The sequence below is a fragment of the Hordeum vulgare genome, chromosome 7H (genome assembly GCF_904849725.1).
Source record: "Hordeum vulgare subsp. vulgare chromosome 7H, MorexV3_pseudomolecules_assembly, whole genome shotgun sequence".
Taxonomy (NCBI): Eukaryota; Viridiplantae; Streptophyta; class Magnoliopsida; order Poales; family Poaceae; genus Hordeum; species Hordeum vulgare.
In genome coordinates, this window is record NC_058524.1 from 42,643,279 (window position 1) to 42,665,524 (window position 22,246).

Below are 22,246 nucleotides of genomic sequence, written 5' to 3' on the forward strand. Positions count from 1 at the left end.
CTTCGCGCCTGCTCTCCTCGATGGCGTAGGTTGTTGCCTCCTCCTCCTGCTCCTCTGGCATCACTTGAGGGGGCGGTGGAGGGATGGCCGTATCGAACTGGGCGCCGTGGATGCGCTCCCGCTCGTGCTCGACGGCGAACCAAACCTCCCATTCAGGAGAGTCGGCCGCGTACGTCGGGTCGTGCCGCTGCTCTAGAGTGAGGAGCGCGCCGCCGGCGGACCTCCTCCGCGTGCGCGTGCAGACCGCGACACTGCTGGGATAGGGATGCGGTCGGGGTCCAGATGCCAACCTTGGGGGAGGTTGACATCTGGGTAGGACAAAGCTTGCATGTACTGCCAGTGCCACCGAGCATGGTGGACTGGGATGTACACGCGCTCCCGCGATGACGCCGACACCTTGGACGAGCTCGCGCCGGCGGTGAGCTTGCCCTTGCCCTTGCCGAAGAAGCCCATGGCTAGGGTTGCGTGGTCGCTGTCGGGGAAGCAAGCGTGGCTAGATGTGGACGGGAGGGGAAAGTGGATGAGGCCGACCCCAACACACGCTTTGGAATAAAAAAGGACCCATGACCACCTTCCACCCACTGCCAGGCGGGCCCGTAGGTAGGTGGTTGCATTTAATACGACCGGAGAGTCGTTGGCCGGCCGACGAGTGGGGCCGAGGCGGACACGAACGGGACGCGCGGCGAGTCCGCTCGGCGTCCGCGACGACGCAAATCCGCCCTAAATGTGGACCTGAAATGGGTTGACGCGGACATGAAACAAACGCGATTTGGGACTAGGTCGGCGCGTTGGGCGCCTGTTTTCGTCCGCTGCGACCCAAACGGACGCGGACGGACGAAATGGTGTGTGGGGCGTCCACTTCGCGTCTGCGCCGATGCAGCCATGGTCGCCGACGCATGGACCCGACGATGACGGGCGTCATAAATTATGTTGATCGCGGTGGTTGGGACGGACACCGAGGGTGCGCGCGCGTCCACTTCACGTCCGCGCCAACGCATTTCAGTCCCAAATTTAGACCGAAAATGAATTGTCGTGGATGCGTTTTGGCAATGGGTCTACGCGTTGGACCATCATTTTTATTCGCGCCGACCCAAACGAACGGCGACGGACGAAATGGATGGCAAGTTGCTCTTGGTGCGAGATTCGCTCGTTAGGCGGATAGGGTGCGGTGCACAGGCCATTCGGACAGCGAGTGATGTCGACTCGTGGGTCTTGACGGCCGAATCTCTCTCAACCACCACGTCGAATCAGCTTGAATACAAGGGAGTGAGTGAATGCGTACTCTTTCGCAAGTGGCCGACGACGCGGGGCGAAAGCGGACTGAGCTTTTCTTTGTTAGCTGGAGTCCGTGGACTTGCTAGACCCCAGAGACAGCTACGCGCTCTACCACAAGACCCATCATCATCGTCATCATCCTTGCGAGCAGGAGGATCCTTCCCATTCAATGCTGCCACCAACGTCTCTACTACTTCCCTAGTTGGCGACACGGCAGTGTCATACCGGTGTCGGGAACTCGAGGATGGCATCTTGGCAAAAAAAAGGATTCAATCGAGCAGTCCATATCCTTTACTCCAATCTTTCAAGAATGAGCTGATTGGCGCAGAAGGCAAAAGAACGTATGGGGCGCTACTCAATTTGTACTACCGCATTTTTTTTCCCTTCTATACAACAAAACTTTTGTCACGACGACGGCGCATCCGACGGTAATGATAATACAGTTGTGGTTAAAAAGCAGGGTAAGAATGCGCTGCAACTGCGGCGTGGTGTGGCGCCGCGCCTGAATCGCACGACGCAGCTGTCTCGTCAGTGTGCCTGGTATGCTCTTGCAAAACGGCAATCATTGTACGTACTACCTGGTGACGGAATCGAATCGAATCGGATGGTGTAGGCACCCCAAGAATCTATTGGGTCAACCGACCATTTGTGTCATCATCATGGCACGTCCATCGCCTGGTCCATGCCTCCATGGCTGGCTCCCTGTGTCTCCAGACCAAGCAAGCATCACTCGTCATCGGTTTCGGTTTCGGCCGCCTCCGTCGGACCACCGGTGCACTCTTTCCGCCGGTGAAGCTCCAGCATCTTTACCTCTGGGTGGCATAGCCCTGGATGAGAGCAGACAGAAACGCGTTACATTTACGGATGCGCCTTCTGGTAAAAGGTCGTGGCCCCGGGGCAGATAAAATCTTGAATGTGAAAGATCCACATTTCATCAAGCGCTTTTGCTCTGGTAAAGTCGGGTCAAAGATAGAAATTAATGAAGGAAATAACCTGAACATTTTGGGATGTCCCAGACGGCAATCGAGGATGCCGTGCACTCGGGCTCGCAGAGGGCATGGGTGTTCTCGTGGTTGACGTTCATAGCAAGCATCCAGGATCCAATGGTAACGTCCTCGTTGTTGAACATTCGGAAACTGGACAAATATAGGTAAGAATATGTTAAACAAACAGATACATGCTTCGGTTTGAGGTTGGACAATGATGCAAAGCAACCGGCTCACAATATATTTAAAATAATTTAGGTTAAAAACTGTCAATTTGCGACTGTAGCCTACTACAGGCATAATAACATTACAATTGTGACTCTTTACTGTAGCTCTATAACCAGTCCAGCCACAGGAAAGGAAAGTTCGCCTAACCACATCATTTACTAATAGCTGAAAGAGACATGACCACAAGCCCTATCCATGTCAGGTATAACTTTCACGCTTTGGCATATGCTTTCAACATGAGGGAATCTGGCCATAACTAACATATCACAAAATATTGCAGCCTGTATAAGGAATGTTCCCTGTCAAGACTTGTTTTCAAATTGACACTAGGGACTGAAAAAATGTTTTAAGCTCGTTGCCAAGCAGTCAATGACAAACTGACACCAGGGGAGTGAAAAAATGTTTTAAGCTCGTTGCCAAGCAGTAGGGCATTTTGCTGGCACTTCATGACTATAGCATATTAGCATGACTACTTGATAGTTGGTGCTAGGGGCGAATTGCACCTCACCATCGCAAAGATAACACAAGTTGTAAAGTGTCATTCATGTGTCACTAACATGTGGCCCCAGGGCACTTTTTAGGTATACATCTTTCTGTGGTACTAAGTTAAAAAAAAGTTTGGTACCAGTTGGCTTGCTGAGACCCAAAAATAATATTTACTGGTACAGCTAAACATGCTTATGTGCAAGATGGCGAGTTTTAGAATATTTACCTGTTGTTTCTCAGAGCAACCAAGCTTGCCACCACATCAGCTGATAAAGCATAAATAGGCCCATATGCATGAAGGAAGTATTCTGATCCAAGTAGGAAGGACTGTGGCTCATACCTGTGTTCATCAAAAGAGCACAATCAAGAACAATAAGTAGGCAGCGACGAGTGCTACACAGTATAATTGCCCCGGTAGAGTGTTCGCAAATACAAAAAAAAAATGGTATGAATTGCGCTCTAGGTCCCTGAACCTATACACTGTATGTTTTATATACCCCTAAACTTGCAGTTCCATTTAGAGACCCCCCCCACCCCACCCCACCACCACCACCACCACACACACACTCACCAACCGGATCCAGTTATTAAATGAAAACACATCGATCACACGCAGGTTCAAACAGTAACAAATCCGGGAACATACAAGCCCTGTTGTGAATATAGGCATGACCGTAACTACACATTTTGCATCCAAGTTTGTTCCTGTTATTCCAAACCCTGAACAAAGGGATTCACTAAATACACAATTTGCATCCTCGTTTGTTTTGTTATTCTAAACACTGAACAAAGGGGTTTACCAAGTACTGGTATGTGGTATCGTGTTTGATATCTTAATATACCAATTACCAAACATATACAGCCTTAAGTTTAGTACTACTGCCACCTTTTGCATGTTTTTTTAAGTTAATTTTGATGTGTTAGTAGTACAGAGAACTGTTAACTTCAGGGATCACAAATAAATTGCAAGATCGGGAATCTAACTGATAGAACCATTAATATTTCGTGAAATAACAGATTGAGTTACATCAAGTGTTGATCCAAGTGATACAAATAGAAGTTCAGAGATAGGATCATATCAAATTGCAAGGCTACCAACCTAACTAACACAAATATGCAGGTTTAGGAACCAATGGCCAAATTCACTCAAATAAATGTTTCACCTAGGTAGCTAATATTGGTTGAGCTTACATCAAGTCATCAAATAAGTTAGTTTCACTCCTTAACTACAGATATGAGTGACAGAAGACAAATATCCTAGTTTTGGATGCACGAAAAGTTATCTTTGCCCTGTCCATTAACCTTTCGCACATACTTGCAAAATTCACTATCGTGAATGATAAGACTCATAGTCAGCATAAATAGTACTTCCTCCGTACCTAAATACTCCCTCCGTCCCAAAATTCTTGTCTTAGATTTGTCTAGATATGAATGTATCTAGTCATGTTTTAGTATTTAGAAACATCCATTTCTAGATAAACCTAAGACAAGAATTTTGGGACGGAGGGAGTATAAGTCTTTTAAGAGATTTCATTAAGGGTCTACATACGGAACAAAATGAATGAATCTACACACTAAAGTATGTCTATATACATCCTTATGTAGTTCACTAGTGGAACCTCTAAGAAGACTTATATTTAGAAACGGGGGGAGTATATTCAATTATCCAAAGATAACCAACTTTCTCCAGGTCATATGTCGATGCTAAGCAGCACATAGCATATTCACCGAGGAAAACAAACTCCTTGATATTCCTAAACTAATCGAGAGGAGATCATTATCAAACATCCAAACTTTGTCCAACATCACTTAGGCCTCCTACAACTGATTAGGCAATAAGGTTTGTACACACAGATGGTGAGCTTTGTTTTCCGAAATTAATGCATGTCAAAGTAAGCTGAAGCTTAACACTTGAAGAAACATTAGCATTCACGTGCATCCATAGTGTGTTTTTTTTTATACAAAATTACCATTTTTAACTTTTTACTGGTCACTTACACTGAAATATTATCTTATAAGTTGATCCAGACATTTAAAAATATATCAGCAATCAAAGTTAGAAATATTTGACAAGAAAAAATACAGAACAGACAACTGGAGTACATTATTATCGGAGAGAGCAGAACTTGACAAAAGGCATAGCCACTAAAGGTAGCGAGCATGATTTTTTTTTAGCCAAACCAACCCTGACCAGATTTTGTATCCAGAAGCCTTAACCACTTAAAAACAGTCCATTACCTCATTCCATGGTAACCATTGCATACCCTTCCAATACTCGAGCACAATTGTTGGCTCTAAACGACATATATCTCAGGAAGCTCAGAAAGTAATTATGAAAAAACATGCGTATATGGAAGTACTAGACCCAATCCAAAAGAGTTATCATCGCTGAACATAGAAAAACAAATTTAGGCCCTTACAGCAAATGTTGCCTACTAGACCAATCCATGTGAGCCCCACTACTTCCTTATATCCTATGATATGAAAGCACTAGACCCAATCCAAAACAGTTATCAGCGCTGAACATAGAAAAAAAAATAGGCCGTTATGGTAAATGTTGCCCACTACTTCCATATATCCTATGTGAGCTCCACTACTTCCATATATCCTATGATGTAAAGCAGGAAGTGGCGTACAATCAATGCAGAGACACCATTACAGGTGAAACAAGGATCACTGACGGCACCACTCCTTGCCCACCAGACAATGCCAATCATTTTGATTTCAGACAACTATAATGAATCTTAACACAAATACTTCTGAGACCATAAGACTACAGTTTTGATGCAATACTTATGCTGTAGAATGAAAATTCACTTCTCGGTCAGGTTTTGCAGTATTAGCTACTTTCCATATATTTAGCATGTAACTGTATGTATTGCTTCTTAGAGTTAAACATCCCTTACAAGGAAAAGTGTTGGGTAAAAAATGAAAAGAAGAAACTAACCATTTCAATTTGGGATCAGTGAAAACAGGCCCCTTCTTCATGCATCCAATGTATGTTTGTGGGTGTGGACGTTCCTTCGCCAAAAGCAAGGAGAGTCTATCTGCAGATTAGAAATTGATGATGGAAGTGCCAACCTTTCAAAAAGAAAAAAATGTGCATGTTGGTCAAAGCTACTAAGAGCATATATCTTGAATATCGTTAGTTTCTTGCTCACCTGGTCTCAAGTAAATGTCATCGTCAGCTTTAACATAGAAATCAGAATCAAATAACGCATAGGCAGCCTTAAAGAATGCTAACCTAAAACATAAGATCAAATCAGTTTCCATATGAAGAGATAACGCAATGATATGATACTAGTTAAACTGTTTACGTTTTGTATGGAAGCCTGCTATACTCCTCCTCGAGATCTAAAAGCACAAAATCATCATATTCTTCAACCTCTCTTTCAAGAGCTGTCATCTTAGACTTGTCATTGCTTTTGCCGATCACAAATCTGAATGCCAGACCAGTAGCTTCCTCCAACCTGCATTAAAGTGAACACAATGAGAACTGCAAGAGCACTTAAGAAGCAGCATCACTGGATAGAAACCAAAATAAAAACTAGTTGTGACAATCATCAAGCAACATAACTGGGGTCACATTTATCACTAGAACTCTAGAAGCAAATGTAAAAATTCCCTGTACAAAACAATAGATTGTCCAGCTTCATGCATTATTCTTCAAACTCAAGAAAGAAAATAATTAATCACTATTCATCAGTGCTAATGAGACAGAGTCCAGCAATTCAAAAGGATCAATACCGTTCTTCTAGAGTAGTAGCATGATTCCACTAAAATCATGAGTATATCGCAAACTCGCAGGAGTTATGTCTAGAGAACCACCAACGCAGAAGAATTGGCAAGTCTGATGCCACAGCAGATAACTCATAATCAAACTCAAGGAGCAAATATAGAAACAAATGAATCCAATATCCATATGATCGATAAGGCGAACTTTCCATATGAATGGATGAATGAATTAGCCAGCTCTTGATCATAAAAATTAATTGACCAGCAATGACTTATGTTAGCGAACGAGAACTATAATAGGCACGGGATGATTCGAATACACCGCAGTCAAAAACAAAATCTAGATCACAGAAATGGACGAACGGAATGCTAGGTAACCAACCAGATCAACAGTCGAGCGCTAAAGCTAGATCTCGAGCAACACAGGCGAACATGAACTAGGAAGCTGCGGTACCAGCGACAACTAACCGAAGGAGGCCCTGCCGATCGGAGGGGAGCCACGTCCGCCTGAGCGCGCGGCGGCGGCCGACGGAGCCGAACCCGGTGAAGATCCCGACGAAGGCCATGACCTTGTGCCTGCCGCGCGATCCGGTGGCGTGGCCCGCCGGGAACTCGGTAGCGCCGCCCGCGGCATCCCCGGGGCGCCGGTCCCAGGCGACGGAGACGGAGAGCGGGTGGGAGGAGTCCGGGCAGCGGCCGCGCGGGGCCTCGGCTGGCCCCCGGGAGAGGGAGACGGCAGCGGCGAGGAACCCGGTGAGGCCGAAGAGGAGGCAGGCCGCGGAGACGGCCGGCGAGGAGAGGAGGCGGCGGAGCGAGGAGCGTCGCGAGGCTGCGGCCGCCGAGGAGGAGAACACCTTGGGCGAGCTGGGCATGGCTGCGACCGCGCTGCCCTGCCGCGAGTGTGGCGGGCGGGGGCCGGGGCTGCGGCCGGTTGGTGGGGCAGCGGCGGCGTCAGATCGGAGAAGGGAGAGTGGTGGCGGAGCGGAAAATGGGTGCGCGACAGTGTGACGGCAGATCGCCCGTTTTGCATTGGTTTTTTTTTTTAATGGTTGCTTTGGGTTGTTGGTGTGGTGTGACTGGAAATGGTGTGTGTGCTGGGCTGGGCTGGGCTTGGTGCCTTGGTCTAGAACTCTAATTTTTTTGGAAGCAATCTCTTTACTATTAAAGGGGATGTGCCGTTGTCGTGATGGTTCAACTGGTTTGATCTCCCACCCTCCTATTGATACCTTCCCCACCCACATCCTTTCATCGATTTTTTTTATCCCTCCGAAAACCAGTGGCGAGTAAACCAGCGAACCGGGCGGACCAGAGATAAGAAACCACCTCCTTCGTTCGTGACCAACTCCTACGATCGCCAACAAAAAAAGAACTGCCCGAAACAAAGCAAGCCCACGCACGAACACAGGGATCGTTCCCCACCCACGACTCCATCTGTACGCCACCAAAATCAACCGGCGATCTCTTTAGCGCTGCATCGTTCGCGTCGCGCTTCTTCCTCTGTCCATCGACGATCCGCCCCCCACCGCTACATCGCCCCCTCAAGCCAGATCCGCCGCTCCTGGCCCCTAGCACTCAGCCGCGACCCCCCTCCCCTGTGCTTAGGGTTTGTGCCAGACATCTTCTCGAACACCAGCGCGACTCCAGCGACCTTGGTCGGTCCTTTCTATCGCTTACAACGGCATCTCGCACCTCCAAGTTCCCGGCGGCGACTGTGTGGACCATGACGGCGGCTACGAATCTGAGCTAAACACCACCTCGCACTGCGTTCGCGAACCGGTGGATGCCTAGATCCATCATGACCACACGTTGCTTCGGCCGTCATGAAGGGCCTCAAGGAGGTTCTAGAGGTCTGCCCTCCTCTCTCGCCATCTCTTACAATTTTGTGTTATTCTATGTCGATTCAGTTACAGTAGGTTATACCTGGTTGATGAACAAATGAATGCATAATAAGTGCTTAATTCAGTTAGAGAGAAAGCTAAACTAAATTGCAATTTAGATGTATTCTCATTGTAAGGTCAACATTCAAATACATACATACTTGCCTGTAGTTCCTAATTTCTCCACGCACAAACATTATTGGGTGTACCATTGACCGAAGCAATCCATCACATTAAACTTTTGAACCTATAATTTGTGACGTATTTTTATGGGATTGGTTAGAACTCATCTAGCCGAGACATAACTATGGTCTCATTCACCTTGTATTTTTATAAGGAGCATGACGTCAATCCCTCTCGTGGCTACCAGTGGAGAGGGTCAGCTGTCATGTGTTCCTGTTGGTGGTTTGAATGGCGCCGCCAACACCGCCTGATGCTGGGTCAACAGATGTCGCCCCCCGTGCCTGTTGCCGCCCCATGCTGGATTACCTCTACCAACGAAGCCACCCTCAAACTAGAGAAGTCAAAGTTGATCGGCCGCCCATGCCATGGTGCTCACCGAGGTTCCAGACCGCAACAAGGCCGGCTTGTTCTGAGAGACATGCCTCATGAACACCTATGAATGCACGATCCTCGATCTTCCGCCACCAGAATTCTGGTACGTTTCATTGCATGATATATCATTGTGGTTATTTTTTTTAGATTAGCTTAACCCATCGATTGGCCATGCCCTGCTTTATGGTAATCTCTCGATGTTTTAAACTATCATTATTAAAGGAGGATCTGTTGTCGTGATGGTTCAACCTATTTATCCCCTTCAGTTCCCACGTATGAACGCTCTCACACCATCGCACTAGCCAGAAAAAAAATCAACCCCACCTCTAACGCGAGAACCAACCCAAGTCAGATGGGAAAAAACAAAGACGCTATTATGAACAAACTGCAGGCACGCACTATCACGCCATGCCCCCACGATCCCTCCCAACTACTCCTCACAATCGCAGCAATCCCCTTCCTCTCGTTGTTTCCTCTGCCCCAATCACTCTCCTCGAGACGAGATCTCTACAATCCCCCTCCTCCAGCTGCCTCCCCTTCTCGAATCACTCTCCTCGGAGGGCCAAGCGAGGAGCTGAAGTATACAAGACCGTACGGGTGGAGTAGATGGCTGGCCAGCTCTGTCTAATGCGGCCTGCCTCCTTGAGGGCCTCACTGTTGACGACTACGCAGTGTAGATGGGGACCCGGGAGGGGTTGGAGGATGGGTGAAGTTGCCGTTGTAGTTGACCCGTGGCACCGTCGGTGAGATACGACCCACTGCTGGAGGGAAGGAAGGAGCCAAGGACGCCCAGCGCTGCCGCGAATCCCATCTTGATATTCGTCAACACTGGCCAATTCTGGCCTGAAGCTTTCGCTGTCAGGTACATCCACCTGCAATTTCCAGAATCTGCTTTGCTCTTGTGCGCTTGAATTCTTATGGGCAGTTGCAAATTGTAACGAACTGAATCAGATGTTGTTTCTTATGAACTTAACCGAATTTCATTTTAGCTTTAATTTTGAATGGTGTGCTCATCAATTGAAGAGTTCTATGAAGAGGAGGACAGCAATGACGAGGACGTCGAGCTGGTGGAACTACCTGGCTGTAGGGACACGCATCAGCTTTTTTGGTCAGTCAACTCAAAGGTTCGCGTAATGTCTTTAGCTTATGTATATTAGTATGTAGCCTGTGGAACAAGGTATGCTTAATTTGTGAGAAATTTGAAGCTAAGTTAGGTTCATATGTTTTTCGAATAACAGAATATATAGCTTTCCATCTCAGTTTCAGCAATTCAAGTTTTGGCTGACCTTTTTGCAAGCATAGCAGGCTGTTCGAATTTGGCCAGTAGTGAGGAGGGAAACTCCATATCCATCCACTCGTTGAAACATCATACTGCTAAGATTAATATTGAACATTAAGGTTGATCTAACTTTTGCTAAGCAAACCATCATGCTTGAGGTTGAGGTTATTTTCCTATCTTTAGAAGTATGATTTAAGGATAGTGGGTACTCTTGTTACAAGCATATTCATCATTCTATTCTATGGTATTTTCTCTGTGTCGTTTTAGATTGGAGAACATTCAGAGAAATGATAGTTGTATTGGATTGGAGAACATTCAGAGAAATGATAGTTGTATTAAATTGGAGAACATTCAGAGAATGATAATCTTGGCAAGCGTTTGCTTTTTCTGTTCTAATTTACTACTCAACGCGATAAATAATAAATAAATAAATATGAGACAGAAGTTCTACCGTAACATATTTTGTGATGGTACTAGCTATCCTTGAAACAATATTCACACAAAAGACACATTCCTTCAAGTTTTCTTGCTCATTCTACTATTGGTTGTTGACATGTTACAGTTGACTGATGTTCCGTTGTTACATGTCAATATGCCCCTATATTTGCACCATTGTTAGTAAAATTTATTTCTAGACTTTATGTCATTTGGGCCTCATTTTATATTTTGACCAAATCATATTTTGAACTCAATTTATTTTATTTTAAAATTTCCGGTCAAATCTATTAATGTGCATGATGCCACTTAGAATTATTTTGTAATTACTGCTACGAATAAAGATTGGTTCTTCTATGATATTTTAACATGTTCTTGCCTCTCATAGGTCCACTCACACACAGACTACACTCAATAGTTTCCATGCGTGCACTTGCATATATGTGTATATGCAATGCTAATTCTTTTATCAGGTTGGCAAAGCATGAGGATATACATCTGCCTTTCCCCACCTAGATGGTCTCTTCCTTGAAATAAATGTATGTTGTTTTGTTGGCCGGCCGACAATAATTTTAATTAGTTGATCGCTCACTCAGAACTCAAATATCTTACAGTATTGTGCATTAGCATCATATGAAAACTGAACTTCAAGTTTGCACTGGCTAATTGGCAATCCCTTGTAGGATAAACCACACCACCCTTTGGACTGCCCGCCGTTGAGTTGGACCGGACTGGACAAACCAGTCGAACGGCCTGGATTTCGTTGACCAGACCAGCGGCGCTCTGGCCCGGGCGACTCGCTGCCGTGTGCCGTGAACGACCAGCACAGGGCACGAGCGGGAGGGAGGAATGGAAGATCACAAGGATGGCAATGGCGAGGTCAGCAAGGCTTGTGGAGGACGGGAGCATGGTCATGGAGCTCGGCAGCGGCTGCCAAAGTAATGACGTATGGCGATGTTGGGAGCACGCTGGAGGAAGTGCTGCTCATCACGGACATGTCCTGCAGCTTCTGGAGCACCGAAGGGAGCTTGATGGAGCAAGGAGAGATGTAGGGGCGTGGTGGCGGCGATGAGCTTGGTGAATTTTCCTCAGGTTTAGCATTTGATCAAATGTCATATTTTAAATTAAATCATGTGTTGCGATTGTATTCTTCATGATTTTAAATTAAGCAATCTCTTAATATTGAAAATAACAAAACAATTTTAAGATAGTTCTTAATTTGGTTTAGGTTGCATTTTAGAAGAAAAACAATTCTAAGATTTTTGACGTACGTGCACGTGTGCTACACCATATAATAGGCAACCTGCATTGCACATGCTCAATTAGGCCAATATATTTTATAGGACTAATATGCCAGTCGTTAAGGTGGTTTATAGGGCAAGTAAGTGATGTAAAATGTGACTCTGATGTTGTACTAATGTATAGTACCATGAGTCGCTTCTACTAGGATTCATTAACGGGTATACAAAAAAGGAAGGTTTTGGTTCTACAAGAGAAACATTTTCTTGTCGCGTGTGCACTCGATTATTTGTATAAGGCAGTTCTAAATGTTAGGGGTTAAAATTAATTTCTATATAATATGGTTATTTATTTATTTCAGATTAATGTCATCGTAGTTTAAAAATCAGAAGTGTGCACAAAGGATTTGGAAAAGTAAACGAAAGGTATATTCCTCATTAGTTGTCGAATTATTACAAGAACGATGGATGAATCGATTCTTTTCTTCTATGTAATTCTGTAGTTAGTCCTCCTAGATTATTACAAGAGTGTTTTCACTACCCCGTGAGACAACTAATTATCAATGATATTTCTATGAGATTGTAGCTGTGAAAATTTCATGCACATCTTCCTTTGGTACATGTCATATTGTTTAATTTGCGTCTATAACTTCTCATGAGTGATCAACTTAACTTTCTTCCTGACCTTTCATATTTATTTGTGTCGACTTTTTGTAATGCTTTCTTGGGTCACCACTGTAGTTGTTTAACATGGGCTCTTGACCATGCATTTAGAATTCAGAACATAGTTGATTTATTTGTTTTAGTCTTATTCTTAGAAAAGAAGGGATCTCATGTGCTATGCGGTGTCGGATTGACAAGAACGAGAGGAAAAATAAATTATGGAACTGGGTAGGTTACTACACTGATGATCTAAAGAAAGGCTCATCGATGGTTTAATTTTGTATACATGAATGTCTAAATTGTTCTTATGCTGAATAAAAATATTTTTAGTGCAATAATATAAAGAACCGGTGCTTATATCATAACTTTAAAATACCAGAGATGATTTTCCTATGTGCATAGGCTGCTCATGAGTTTGTAGAAAGTATCATAATGTTTAGACCTGAGCCTCTCTGAAAAGACTTGTTGTAATAAAATGCTTTAATAGTAGAGATATACGCCATATATGAAGAGAAGACAAAGAAACGAGGCATGGTTTTATATACATTCGCATGATTAAGAATTTAATAACTAGAAAAGGTCAAGCACTATCCTCAATTTCAGTTTTCGTGGGGCATGTATATTTCTGTTTTCTTTTGTTGGAAATGCATGTTCTTGTTATTTTGTAAGAAATAAAGCCTGAAGATCATAATAACTCAGATACATATACTGAGCTGCTTGTTAGCTATTACCTTGTTTATAAACTTGGTGGAGAACCTATGTAAACAATATCATCTTAAAAACGTATTGATAACATTTGTTGCGAACAGGTTTATGTTCTAAAAAGAACGGACCCAACTAACCATTGATAAGATTTATCGGGATGCTTGGATTTGCAGGTTGCTTTAAACTATGATAAGTAGTAAAATGGAGCCGTCTTGGAAGAAAAGGTTTAACTAGAGAAGTTAAAACCTGTTATTCCACACAATGGCACTCGGTGGGGAGGAAGGGACATGGAAGGATCTGTTGCGGTGTGTAGACTGCATGAAGAATTGTTGGGATCCTGTGTTTGACACAACACATTCACTGAGCGGATATAACATAATTTCGTCAAATATGTATATGTCTTTGTTGTTCCATACCAATGGACCTACAGTAGTGTTCATACACCTACTCACATACAATGACCATGAATGTGAAGCCAATACCTCTCAAGCTGTACAAGATTTTGTCAAGAGAATAAAACTATTTTTTCATGTAGACCCATGATCTTAACTATGTTCACCTTGAGTTTGAGTATACTTTGTTTTCTATGAGTGAATAAGCACTATTTTGTTGTAACACAATCATAAGCAGCATGTTTTAATCAATGTCTTCATGTTCAAATTTGTTGTTCCGTGGCAACGTACGGGCATTCAACTAGTTTATTATAAAGACTTAAACCAAATCACTAGTGGGAAACCTTTTGGAAGGCTTTGTGGAAAATTCATGTTCAACATATTATCAGGATCTTCTGATGGAGGGTGTTGAAAGGTTTTCTCCGGGGAGTTAATCAGAAGCATGTTGTCCTTTTATGGACATAGCAAGGAGACACTTTTTCATGCGCTTGTAAACACGGGCGGAGCCAGCCCAAGTGGCTGGGGACATTAATATTTGGCTAACTGAGGACCCAACTAGTAAAACATTAGATTTCATAGTAATAAAATAGGAATTGACTGGGTGCCGGGGTCCCCACTCAGCCCAACGTGGGTCCGCCCGAGCTTGTAAAATGTGATCATGCGATGTTGGATGAGGCAAGGAGTTTCTTTGGCGTAAACCTTCCTCGGCTGCACCCATTAACTTGGGACAAATATATGCTAATAGATCCCCATGTCAATCGATGGAGATGTTTGCCGCCATTGCAATTTTCGTGATGTGGAAAATCGAAAATAGTCTAAACAAATACGCTCACAAAGAGATGGTATATCAATTGAAGCGTTTGGTGGAGGTGATGGAGGATCTCATAAGAGCGTTGGACATCATGTCGAGTTTCCATGTTATGTCACCAGCAAGAGTTATATGTAAATCAAAACGTTCAAATTCTACTATATGTTGCTACATTTTAGCTTTCTTCATTATTGTGTGCCAGCATAAGCACCTACGTCTAATATCACTAGATTGCCTTTTGCACAAGATCTCATTGAAATCATGGATGCAAACCCAAGGGAGATAGCCAAGAGAGATGTTCTCCATGCGAGAAAATTTCACAGTGTCCCATTTTTTGTATGTCCGGCTCCGGGGTTGCTTTAGCATACAAACAAGAAAGTTGCCATTGAACTTTGCCCAGTTCCAAGATAAGTGAGTCAATGTGCTGGTATGAATAGCTATTTATTTCAAGACAAATGGGGTTATTCCAAAACACACACGTTCCACTACTGTGATCATTACTTCCAAATGCAAAACTACAATTAAAACCTACCTCCACGTGGCTCTTCAAAAACTGAGTTTCAACTATATAAATGACCATCAACACATATGCCTTCGCGAGATCATGAAGCTCATGAACTGTCAAGGAATCGCCAATTCTGTGGCAGTTTCAGCATAGGGGTTCTCATTGATCCTGGCAGCACCCCTCTAGGGAGCCTGTTTTAACTGATCTACGTGTTCTGTTCTTGGCACCTATCATGGATCTCTTTGTAGCTTGCTTTAGAGGGAGCTTGGGGGATAAATATCGCACCCGACAACGAAACGACCCCACACATTAGACTATATTTCTAGCCTACTAACACATCAATTGCAGTTGTGTTCACATCGTTTGCATCAGTCATTGCAGTTTCGAAGTCATCTTTGTCATCAACAACCCTCTTTAAGTTTTTTATCATCGCCATCCATATCATCATCCGAGGGCTCCTACTCCTCTACAAGATTCTTGTGATAAAATGAATCAATATCACCAGGCCGGCCTGAACGACCACCCCGTCTCCCAGAACCACCACGATCCCGACCACTAGAGGGCCGGCCAGTCTTCATGCTCCAACTCGCGCGAAGATTCTTAAAAACAATCGTCGAGGCGGGATATAAGCCATCACCATGCTCTTTGTAGACATGGCCAAATATGCAACAGACCATACACCTATCCAGTAGCATCTCGTGCTTTACAACGACCAACTCGCTGCGGTGAGCGTAGAATAGGAATTTTGCGCCGAGTGTGTGTTGAGGAATCAGGGCAGAACAACACAAATAATGTGGGCCTTTGCAGGAGGCTGCGCTCAGGAGTGTGGGCTGGGCCCTCAAGCCCACTATGCGAGCACGGCGACGGCGTCACCCACCTTGAAATACCCCGCCTTGGCGCCCGACCGTAACCGTCCCAACCAACCTCTTCTCCCCGTCGCCGGAGCACCAAGATTCCAAGAACCCCACCTCTCCTTCCCCGCTCGGTTTCTCCCTCCACCGCGCACCTCTACTCTCCGGCGTATCCGGCGACCGATGGAGCAGTTCCAGGACGGCCACCACGTGCGGCTGCGGAGCCGCCAGACCGGCACGTACCTGCACGCCGACGACGACGGGCGTCGCGTCTCCCTCAGCCGGCGGCGCGCGTCGATGAACGAGGCTTGGGCGGTGCACTTGTTCCAGCCCCCTCAGGCGCAGGTGCGGTACCTACTCCTCCACAGCGCCGCCTACGGTCGCTACCTCGCCTCCACGGACGCGCCGGCGCCGCGAGGCCACAGCGGGCTCCGCGTCGAGCAGTGCGACTACGAGCCGTGGGAGGAGGAGGCCATCAGGTGGCAGGCCGTAGGGGTCGACTCCGGGAACGACGTCCTGCTCCGCAACGTCGCCGGCCGCCTCCGCGCCAACGGGAGGTACCTCAGCGTCGACGACTTCAACAGCACCGGCACGATGATGCACTGGGTCGTGGAGCGCATCCCCGCCAGGAACGACGCGCCTCGTCTTGCAGCTCCGACTGGGGTGAGTCCGCCATGCCCGCTGCTGCTTCATACTTCTCGAACTGCTTTCAGCGGAACTATCGATTGGGCGAATTGGCTTCTTGGATGCCGTTAATTTGCGTCAGAATTCAACCGCGGGGATTGCATATTGCGTCAATTTCATTCTCCTGGGAGCAATTCTTGCCAAATTTGCGCCATGCCCGCTTCTTGATTCTTCCCGAATTTGGTTCTTGGGGATTCAGTTGGGGATTTGTGTTTCCGATCAAAGAATTCAGAACAGTACCCTGCTTCGCATTTGATGGTTCTTTGGAACTGCAGCTCCGCCTTCCCAGAAGCCTCGCCTTCGTGTTGCCGTGGAGGGTGATACAGTACGAGCAGGAGGGAGCCGAGGAGTCCAATGTCGGCTTCGCCTGGGAATCACTCGTATTCAGGGGCAGGTCCGCATACCACTTGAGGAAGGAGCTGGCCAGTCGGCTGGGTGTCGCCATGGACGTCTCCAACCTCGTCATGTGCGTCCGAGCAGGTATGCACGGGCGGCTTACCCCACTGGTCGTCGACTTGCCCCACAGCCGCGAGACCCTCGACATCATCGTCGTCATGGCCGGGACGCCAGGTGAGACGCGCCATTGCCGCATTAATTTACATGATCAGCTTGTGTTATGAAACTGTCTGAAGAACACTTTACTGAAACTGTTGTATTCTGCATAATCTTGTGGTCCATACCTCATTTGCTAGTGGTCCATACCTCATTTGCTGCATTGACATGATCAGCTTGTGCTGGAAAACTGTCTGAAGAACAGTTTTACTGAAACTGTTGTACTGTATTTTGCAACCTGCTGCTAATCTTCAGTTAAAAACTGGGAGTTGTCTAGACTCTTGTAGTATTAGACATAAGGAGAAGAGTTGAATGGAAATAGTTGGTATCTGCATTATGCCTGCTGTAAAGATGCTAGAAGGTAATCTGGATCCAGATTGTTTGGGGATAAAATCATAACATATTCACACTAAACCCTGACACAGAAATTATTTCATAGTACTGTCCTTGATACAAATAATTCAGTTTTCCTAGTTGCTAACTTCCTAGTTCCTATCCTACTGGCCCATACTATTTTCTGCGTTGACATGATCAGCTTGTGCAATGATACTATTTTACTGAAAATGTTGTATTCTGCAACTGCTGCTAATCTGCTTCAGTTAGAACTTGGGAGTTGTCTGCACACTCTTGTAGTATTAGACATTTGGAGTATTTGCATTATGCCTTCTGTAAAGGTGCTAGAAGGTAATCTGAATCAAGTTTGTTTGGGGATAAAATCATAACATATATTCACACTAAACCGTGACACAAAAATTATTGGTTTCATAGTACTGTCCTTGATACAAATAATTCACTTTTCCCATTTGGCACCATTAATTTGTCACTTGTAGAAACTTTGGAACTCTGATATCCAACTCAGTAAAGTTATTTGTACTGTAAATTCTGTTCGATTTAGCATACTATAAATTGTTTGAACAACATGTGAACTAGATTCAGGTTATATCCTACAGTATTTCATGAAAGCTTTCTTTCAGGTTTTTGCACATTATATTGTATTTTTCAGGCTTTTGTGCATAAGCTGTCTTCTTCGTTAATTCTGCAACACATTGATATTTAAGTTATTGGTCTTCTCAAACTGTTGCACTACCTGTGACTTGATGCCTAAGTTGCTCACTTTCTGTTCTTATTCAGCTCACGCAGAGCTGCGGTACCCGGATGTCGGTGCAGATTAGAGAAAGATAAGAGCAGGGCTCCTAACAATCCACCTCTTCAGAAGTGACGCTGCCTCGGACACGATGACATGAAAATTCAGAACTGCATTTTGCATTCAGATATAGGTTTAGGAAGCGCCTCTTGTGTCTGTTAGCATAGATAAACTTGATTCAGTCCCAAGACAGGAGGAACCTGTCTATTTTACCTTTGTGGCTCTAAAATTTCAGAATTTGTGTGAAGAAATTATACATTGGCATTGGTCTGTAGTGATTTCGAACTTATTCTGGCTGCTACTTCAGGGTTGACTCTGTAATTTCTCTTATATGTCAATTTGAGAACCTCTGTGAGCAGTTATGCAATAACATTGGTTTGTAGTGGTTGTGTTCTTAACTTGTTATACCTGCTGGTACTTCAGCGTTGTCGGGTGCATTTCTCTTAGATGTCAGCGCTGCTGTTTGAAGTTTCAGTCATTCAGCAGAAAATGAATTTTGCAAGATATGTACAGGTCGATATTATTTGCTGCATTCAAATGATCTTTTGGGATTTATTTTAATGGAGCATTGATAAGCTTGTGCTGGAAGATATATAGTGATAATCTTCAGTTAGGAGTTTACTGAAACTGTTGTATTCTGCAACTGCTGCTAATCTTTAGTTAGGAGTTTACTGAAACTGTTGTATTCTGCAACTGCTGCTAATCTTCAGTTAGGAATTTACTGAAACTGTTGTATTCTGCAACTGCTGCTAATCTTCAGTTTGTAGTTGGGACTCGTCTGTATTAATATAAGTAGAAGGAGTTGAATAGAAATGCTTGGTATTTGCATTATGCGTGTTGTACAAATGCTAGAAGGTGATCTGAAGCTAAACTGACTATTGGGGAGAAAAATCATTATTCAAGTTACATATTAACATTAAACCTTGATACAGTTTTTTTTTTGTTTCATACGACTGACACACATAATTAAATTTTCCCATTTGGAACTCAGAAACCCAACCCAGTCAAGTCTTAGATTCTCGGCCTTAAACAGAGGACACATATTTCTAGTTGATTTAGCATACTGTACGTTTTTTGAACAGCATGCAAACAAATTCAGGTTATATTGATGAAATGATGATACCAAATTCAGGTTGTTTTACAGGTTTTATACATAAGCTGTCTTCTTAGTCAATTATGCAATGCAGTGATATTTAAGTTATGGATCCTCTCCACGATTGCCTACGACATGATTCCTTACTCTTTCACTGTCTGGTCTAACAGTCCACGCCGAGTTGCAGTACCCGGATGTCAATGCAGAGTAGAGAAATATAAGAGCAAGAGTCCACAGTCGCCTGTTTGACCGTCGCCTGACAGTCCCCTGTTCAGAAGTGTCACCGCCTCTGACGCAATGACATGAGAATTCAGAACTGTACAATTTACATTGATATTTAGGTTTAGGAATCCTCAGAAGCTCTTGTGATTCTGCTAGCTGAAATTGATTCATTCTCCTGACAACAAGGTACTGAACTTGCAGAGCCTTTGTTCTCACACGGTGTCAATATTGTTTTCTAGAGACAACAAGCTTAAGGTAATCTTGTCTATCGAAAACATCTCAAACAACAAGCTTAATCTAATCTTGTCTGCACAGTGCGCAGCAACAGAGCTACAGGACTACGATCAAACATCTGAAACAACGCAAGATGAGGTCGATCCATCAATCGGACAACTCGATCGATCAGGCATCGCTGTCGCTGTCGTCGCCGCTGCCGACTCGCCGCTGTCGTTTGAGGCAGTAGTCCCCGGCGTCGACGCCTTGGTTGGCCTTCTCGCACGCGTCGATCCAGTCGTGATAGATGTCGACGGGCTCGGTGAGGTGGTGCGCCGCGGTGTGGTAGGCCTCCTGGCAGACGTAGCAGACGGCGCTGGCGACGTAGAGCTTGAGGTCGATGGTGCAGGACACGCCGCCGGGGTGGTTGCAGAAGGGGCAGCAGAAGGTGGTGTCCAGCTTCGGCGCCGGCTTCTTCCGCGACGCCATCTTGGAGCTCATCGACTTGCGCTTCGCCATCTCGATCACCGCACCACCAGATCGCGATCGCAGGTAGGAGGTTCCGGCAGCAAAACCAAAACTTCGAGGCGTAGGTGCAGGAGAGAGAGAGAGGCGATGTGTTGGTAGGGAAAGGAAAGTGTTGGGCGTGCTTATAAAGGATGTGCATGCCCACTCCGACTCCGGCTCCTCTTCGGCGGCAGAATGAGAAATGCATATGCATATGCATTGCGTGGTGTGGCGGTGCAACGAAGCCATTACCGAGTCGGAGCCGGATTCTGCTGGCGCCAAGTCGAAATGGCCGCACGCGCCGTATCGCGGGAGCTAGCTAGTCCGCATGGGCTATGCATTTGAGTCCGGCCAGTGCTCTGCGTGGGCGCGCCGGCCGCGGGATTCACCAACCGCGGTGCGTCTGCAGTGTTAGATCTCCGTACAACATTTTTACCCGATGCAGCAAAATTTTGATGCGATGAAGCAATTTTCGTCAACGGTTCCAAAAAAAAATTATAGCAAAAAACCATCTACGTGATCGTAGCAAAAAAACGAAGCTCATGGTGCGTGGTAGCAAAAATCAAACGCCGGTTGTAGTAAAAATCTACGTGTATGCAACTTTTTTAATGAACGGTTGCAGCAAAACATGATGCCGGTTATAGCAAAAATTAACACGGTTGTAGCGAAAGTCAAAACGCCGGTTGTAGCAAAAATCCAACGAACTCGAGTTGCAACCAACCGTGGATGCATATTTTTAATGGACAGATGTAACAAATGAAAAACGGTAGTAGCAAAATTAAACAGTGGTTGCAGCAAAATTACACGATATAAAAGTTGCATCCACTACCAGCGAAGCGCGCACGTGCGAAAAATGTTGCATGACCCGCGCGAGCGAGCGAGCGACCGGCACGTCGGTTCCGCCGACACGCCGTATGGAAACGTTTCCCTTTGAGTCCTCAAGGTTGGATTACCTCCTTTCATGGATTCACTAGTAAATTTTTATTGTCAAAGAAAGATTCATTAGTAGTACTCCCTTTGTACCTAAATATAAGTCTTTCTAGAGGTTTCACTAAAAGACTACATACAGATACATATAGACATGCTTTAGAGTGTAGATTCACTCATTTTGCTTCGTATATGGTCCATTAGTGAAATCTCTAAAAAGACTTATATTTAGGAATGGAGGGAGTAGTAGTTTTTTTTATTAAGAGAGCTTCGTCTTCGATTTCCATTAGTACAAATCTGGACGTTGTTCCAAATAGTTCAACTTTGTATTTGTCCCGATATTCACCACACGTGTCATATTAGACATGCGCCCGCACGTCCTGTGTGGCGTAATCAGGAGGCAGCCCACACGGTCATGTATGGACGAACATTAGAACAGTCAACACGTGTGGGCACAATTACTTCGTGTCATACGCCCAACAACTACTACTCATCCTCACTCCGCGCGTGTGACGCGAGGAAATATGCCCACACGTCCTGACTGTGACATCCTCGACTTTTGCTACAGTAGTAATTGTAATTAAACTACAGTGATCAACCGCTAATGATGCCACGTCATCGGATTTCCATCTCAGACCCGCGTTGATTCGAGTTTGTCCGGATTTCAGATTTGAAAACAAAAGTAGAGTACGTTATGAGTTCATTGCAAATATTACAAGAATATATATGTAAAAACGAGGAAAGTATTAAAGAAACAATAAAGATAAAAGAAAGAAAGAAAACTGAAAGAAGGAAATAATAAAAAGAAAAGGGAAAAGAGAAAATAAAACAAAACAAATCAAAAAAAAAAAGGAACAACCCCCCCCCCCCCCAACCGGCCCAGCTG

At 44.9% G+C, this 22,246-nt stretch overlaps 3 protein-coding genes across 3 annotated transcripts; 1 reads left to right on the forward strand and 2 right to left on the reverse strand.

The window, feature by feature from the left end:
* Positions 1 to 1,543: 1,543 nt before the first annotated feature.
* LOC123407177 (probable beta-1,3-galactosyltransferase 14) lies at positions 1,544 to 7,736 on the reverse strand. Its single transcript, XM_045100255.1, has 7 exons — positions 7,179 to 7,736; positions 6,293 to 6,445; positions 6,137 to 6,219; positions 5,923 to 6,022; positions 3,202 to 3,315; positions 2,269 to 2,411; positions 1,544 to 2,102 (listed from the first exon to the last, which is right to left on the reverse strand). The coding sequence occupies exons 1-7, from the start codon at positions 7,580 to 7,582 to the stop codon at positions 2,002 to 2,004; spliced, it is 1,098 nt and encodes a 365-aa protein (XP_044956190.1). The 5' UTR covers positions 7,583 to 7,736; the 3' UTR covers positions 1,544 to 2,001.
* Positions 7,737 to 16,201: 8,465 nt separating this feature from the next.
* On the forward strand, positions 16,202 to 19,702 carry LOC123408198. The gene is made up of 5 exons (XM_045101366.1): positions 16,202 to 16,681; positions 16,978 to 17,272; positions 17,854 to 17,938; positions 19,481 to 19,542; positions 19,662 to 19,702. The coding sequence occupies exons 1-5, from the start codon at positions 16,202 to 16,204 to the stop codon at positions 19,700 to 19,702; spliced, it is 963 nt and encodes a 320-aa protein (XP_044957301.1).
* Positions 19,703 to 19,884: 182 nt separating this feature from the next.
* On the reverse strand, positions 19,885 to 20,445 carry LOC123407341 (transcription elongation factor 1 homolog). The gene has a single exon (XM_045100456.1). It carries the CDS (start codon positions 20,443 to 20,445, stop codon positions 20,116 to 20,118), a length of 330 nt encoding a protein of 109 aa, XP_044956391.1. The 3' UTR covers positions 19,885 to 20,115.
* Between the last annotated feature and the right edge of the window lie 1,801 nt (positions 20,446 to 22,246).

What these genes read in the sequence shown, in the direction of transcription:
- LOC123407177 (XM_045100255.1), bottom strand. Translation starts at nt 7,582, where the DNA reads ATGCCCAGCTCGCCCAAGGTGTTCTCCTCCTCGGCGGCCGCAGCCTCG. An exon ending in TGACATTTACTTGAGACCAG is followed by an intron (nt 6,023 to 6,136) that starts GTGAGCAAGAAA and finishes TCTAATCTGCAG; the next exon opens with ATAGACTCTCCTTGCTTTTG. An exon ending in ACTGATCCCAAATTGAAATG is followed by an intron (nt 3,316 to 5,922) that starts GTTAGTTTCTTC and finishes TGATGAACACAG; the next exon opens with GTATGAGCCACAGTCCTTCC.
- LOC123408198 (XM_045101366.1), top strand. Translation starts at nt 16,202, where the DNA reads ATGGAGCAGTTCCAGGACGGCCACCACGTGCGGCTGCGGAGCCGCCAG. An exon ending in GTCTTGCAGCTCCGACTGGG is followed by an intron (nt 16,682 to 16,977) that starts GTGAGTCCGCCA and finishes TTGGAACTGCAG; the next exon opens with CTCCGCCTTCCCAGAAGCCT. An exon ending in TTCTGTAAAGGTGCTAGAAG is followed by an intron (nt 17,939 to 19,480) that starts GTAATCTGAATC and finishes TTTTTTGAACAG; the next exon opens with CATGCAAACAAATTCAGGTT.
- LOC123407341 (XM_045100456.1), bottom strand. Translation starts at nt 20,445, where the DNA reads ATGGCGAAGCGCAAGTCGATGAGCTCCAAGATGGCGTCGCGGAAGAAG.